General features: G+C 38.0%; 1 protein-coding gene across 2 annotated transcripts; it reads right to left on the reverse strand.

Annotated features, from left to right (window-relative positions):
• Nucleotides 1–1101: 1101 nt before the first annotated feature.
• Nucleotides 1102–3926, reverse strand: LOC116716500 (uncharacterized). Of its 2 annotated transcripts, XM_032557324.1 has the most exons (5): nucleotides 3435–3926; nucleotides 3131–3343; nucleotides 2007–3055; nucleotides 1738–1906; nucleotides 1102–1657 (listed from the first exon to the last, which is right to left on the reverse strand). In XM_032557324.1, the coding sequence occupies exons 2-3, from the start codon at nucleotides 3339–3341 to the stop codon at nucleotides 2238–2240; spliced, it is 1029 nt and encodes a 342-aa protein (XP_032413215.1). In that variant the 5' UTR covers nucleotides 3342–3343; nucleotides 3435–3926; the 3' UTR covers nucleotides 1102–1657; nucleotides 1738–1906; nucleotides 2007–2237. The 2 variants fall into 2 exon arrangements, with proteins under 2 accessions (XP_032413215.1, XP_032413214.1); XM_032557323.1 differs by lacking the exon at nucleotides 3435–3926 and having other exon boundaries at nucleotides 3131–3370.
• Nucleotides 3927–3932: the final 6 nt, after the last annotated feature.

A 3932-nucleotide genomic window follows, 5' to 3' on the forward strand; every position in this document is an offset into this window, starting at 1 on the left:
AAAAACCCCCCCCCCCCCCCCCCCCCCCCCCCCCCCCCCCCCCCCCCCCCCCGTCGACAGTTTCAAAGACAGAACAGCCCCCCCCCCCCCCCCCCCCCCCCCCCGCCGACAATAAGTTTCTAAGGTATCTTTCTCCAAAAACTAAGACCGGCCCCCGAGCAGAGAAAGGAACAGCTATGTGGCCCTCGCAGGAAAAAGTTTGGGGACCCCTGCTCTAGACTATTCTCTACTAATAGCACAATATTTAAAACCAAGTGTGGGATTTGTGAAACTTCAATGATGGGTGACTTTACAACTTGTATGATTTTGGATAACACTAGAATTGTTCTTTATTGAAGTTTCACAAATCAGATAAAGGTTTTACAAATCCCACACTTGGTTCTAAATATTCTGATATGAGTTGAGAATAATCTAGTCCAGATTTGAAGAGTCTAGGTGTTGTAGTTTTTTAGCTAGAGTAAATTAAAGATGCTGATTGCAGTGAAAAATTAGGTGGAATTGCCCTTTAGCCATTTCCCAAATTGGAAGCAGCAATTGGAAACCAACTTCAGCTTCATTCAAGCAAGAGGGGCTAACATACAGTTCTCTTAATGTTAATGATCAAATGCTCTCATAAATGATGGTGGCGTTGGCTGTAGGAGTTTGCTTTGCAATCGGTGGATCGCCAGATCGATGCCTGGTCTACTGCTGAGATTTCAGTTTGGTGTATTAAAGGCATTATTAAAAAGAAACCAAAATATCACACCAGCATTCTGTTCTTTGTAAAAAATTATTTTGCAGTCTTGTTTACGCTTTTACATTGTAGATCTAAACATCAGCAAAATTTGTAATTTTGGCTGATTGCTACTGTTAAGTTTAGGGTAATTAACTGCTGGCAATATTACAATTTTTTAAGAACTTTACAATTACTTATATTTTTACACTATATTTCTGTATTTTCTACATTCGTGACTGTCACAATTATTTAGGATATATGTTTATTCAGTTATGATAATGCCATGTATTTTCTACGGCAGTATAATGCTGTGAATATTCTGGTCAGTAACTGCTGGCATTTTACAATTTTTTACCGTAAATTTACTGACTTACAGTGCAATTTTGTATGGGTTTCAATGATTGTCATATTTATTGATAGCCAAAAGAATCATTAGTTGCAGTCCTGGCTGAGATATTAATGGAGCATCTAAATTAAATGAATCTACAATTTTAAAATAAATAATACAAGTCACTCTTCTCTCATTTTACTGAACTAAAGGAACAGCCTCTCACAATGATGGAAACAAAAGTAGCTGTTGTCTTGAACTTGTCTACATATTCAGGCATTTATAATTACCGCAAAACATACAGCAAGCCTGTTAAAATAAATTCAATAGATCCTAAAACTAAGAAATATGAAAACTAAATGTAAATTCTATCCATCCAGATTGCAAACCATATTCTTGCAGTGAAATTTGTATTCTGCTCTATAAGTGGTGTGTAAGAAATCAGAATTTACATTTCTGCTGGACTATTATGTCCATTTTAATATGTCCCTCTCCATTCATGATCTGCGATTTCAGAGATTAGGGTAAGGACCCTTGGGTTCACTGACACGTTCTTCTTATTCTTCTTGGTTTCAACTTTTGTCCCCCGGTCTGGATTGATGTTTAGGAAGCACCTATTCAATACATGAAAATCAACCACTGTAATGAAATATGACTTCATCTAAATGAGGGAAGGAAAACAAAAGAATATTACCTCTGAATGAAATCAAGTGTGGAGGCCAGATGAGTCGGATAATGAATGTTGAAGCAAAAGTAACTTGCTAACATTAGACATATAGCGGATGTGAAGGTTGGTATTTGGTCATTCACAACATTGCCGTCAATGCCAAGCATAAAATTCTTGGAAGTATAACAGGAGGTTCCTGACAAAAAATATTCCAGAAAACAATTAGTCTTATACAACTTTAACCAGTGTAATATTTCTTTCTTAAAATTACTCAGTGAATATTCATATTTACTTACCACATACAATCAAGCATGGTGTGACAGGCAAGTTGTCCACTTTTACTTCTCCTGCTAGGCATGTCTCATCTACATAGTGGAAGAGGGTTTCCTCTTTGTCATTGAAATGAGACAGAAGGAGGAGGACAAGATCTTTCAACTCTTTAGAGCAGCCCTGGACCTGTCCTCTCAGAATATCCAGGTTTCGGACAGTTTGAAGAACTCGTTTAATTTTGTGGGCCGAGACAGTCCTTAAGTAGTCCAGAAGTCTTTACCCTTTTTTTCGAGATTTTTATGGAAAGTCTCTAGTAGATTTACTCCAGTAAGCTCCTGGAAGTGGATCGTCATACCAATTTCCTGAAACAGGAAGGGCCACTCCTTCACCATAATTTGTAGGTCTTTTCCCTGGTTTATTTCTTTCCTTTGAGTGTAGTAGGTTCTCTGCATAAGATCTCTTATCTCGTCCGAATTTAAGTTATTTTCTTCACTTAGCATTTTCAATTTGACTTTTTTCTCTTTCTGTGTCTCTGCTGTCTCCTGGATTGGCATGACTTCCATGTCCCACTTTATACAACCGTAAATGTCCTGAACAGCTGCATTTTGCTCTGGTGGGACTGTGCCATCTTCATCTAACATGTTTTTACGCTTCCTTATTTTTGGTTTTGAAACCCGTCTCAAATTTTCTATACGATTTTGTAGTTGCTTGACGAGTGAATAATACCCTGGGCCCACTATATCACCTTCAATAATATCTTGGAGTGAAAGTGGATATTTTGCTATCAATTTTTTCGCCACTTCTGTGGTTTCTTGCTTGCGAGGAGAAGCACACACCTCCATCATTGAAGCAACAACAATCCGAATCATTTCTCTTCGAAGGTGGGGTTTCGGCCTTGCCTCATTCTCAAAACACTCAATCAAGTTCTCTGGAAACCTGTTCCAAGGAATTTGAAAAGTGTCAACCCAATCTACTGGCGTGGAATGTATAGAAAATGAAGAGGCAGACGATGTGCTGGTTGTAGAAGGAGATGACAACGACAGAGATGGCTCACTGGAAATTCCACTGGTCTGTGCTATATGATAAAAGGTATATAGTAATGAACAAAAGGTAAAGATAGGCTGCTATATCTCTGTAATAATGTACCTACTGGTTTGTTTCGAAGCTTTCAGTAACTTCCTTGCTTGAATTGGTGTTAGTACAGATCTCAGATCATTTTCATTAATATACTGAAAATCTTCATTGGTCTCCACCCCCAAAGATTCTAGTGTGTCCTCCAAAGTCTGTAGAGTTGAGACTGGGAGATCTGCCAACCCCTCATAAATAACCCTGCGTGTGAGGCTTCGGGAGTCATCATCCATATCTGAGAACAAAACAGTTAAAGAACTCCAGTTAACACAAAATAACAACCTAAGACTTCTTCCAAAACATCATTAGTATGGCGGTGTCCAAACCTTCTGTCCTAAGGTGCAAAATATTGAAGTTGAAAGAAGTGAAGGGCCAAAGAAAAAAAGTGATAGAAAAAAAGAGGCTAAAAAGAAAAACTAATCAGTTTTTCTTACTCAACTGAGAAAAAGTGATCCACTATGGACATTTTAAAGGTCTCCAAAATTGAATAAATTCATTCAAAGTAAATCTGGGTGCAGCAGGGCTTGCTGGATACATGTGGTCCTCACAAGAGAATGCAAAAAGTTTTGATACTTTAAACTTTTAAATGTGTAGGCAATGTTTTGTGGTAATAGTTAATGTTTTCTGCATTCATTTTGCCTTAATTAAAACTAAAGACTCCATCAGTCATGCTGGATTAGTAAAACTGTTTCATTAGGGGATTATCGTCATTGGCAAAAGATAAAAGAAAAGAAAAACAGTCAAAAGGCTGCAAATGGGTCCTGGACTTAACTTTTCAAAACCCCGGTTTAATGTGACAGCACACTGTGTTTCAGTGGAACCAT

Source organism: Xiphophorus hellerii, unplaced genomic scaffold (genome assembly GCF_003331165.1).
Source record: "Xiphophorus hellerii strain 12219 unplaced genomic scaffold, Xiphophorus_hellerii-4.1 PGA_scaffold_60__1_contigs__length_49999, whole genome shotgun sequence".
Taxonomy (NCBI): domain Eukaryota; kingdom Metazoa; phylum Chordata; class Actinopteri; order Cyprinodontiformes; family Poeciliidae; genus Xiphophorus; species Xiphophorus hellerii.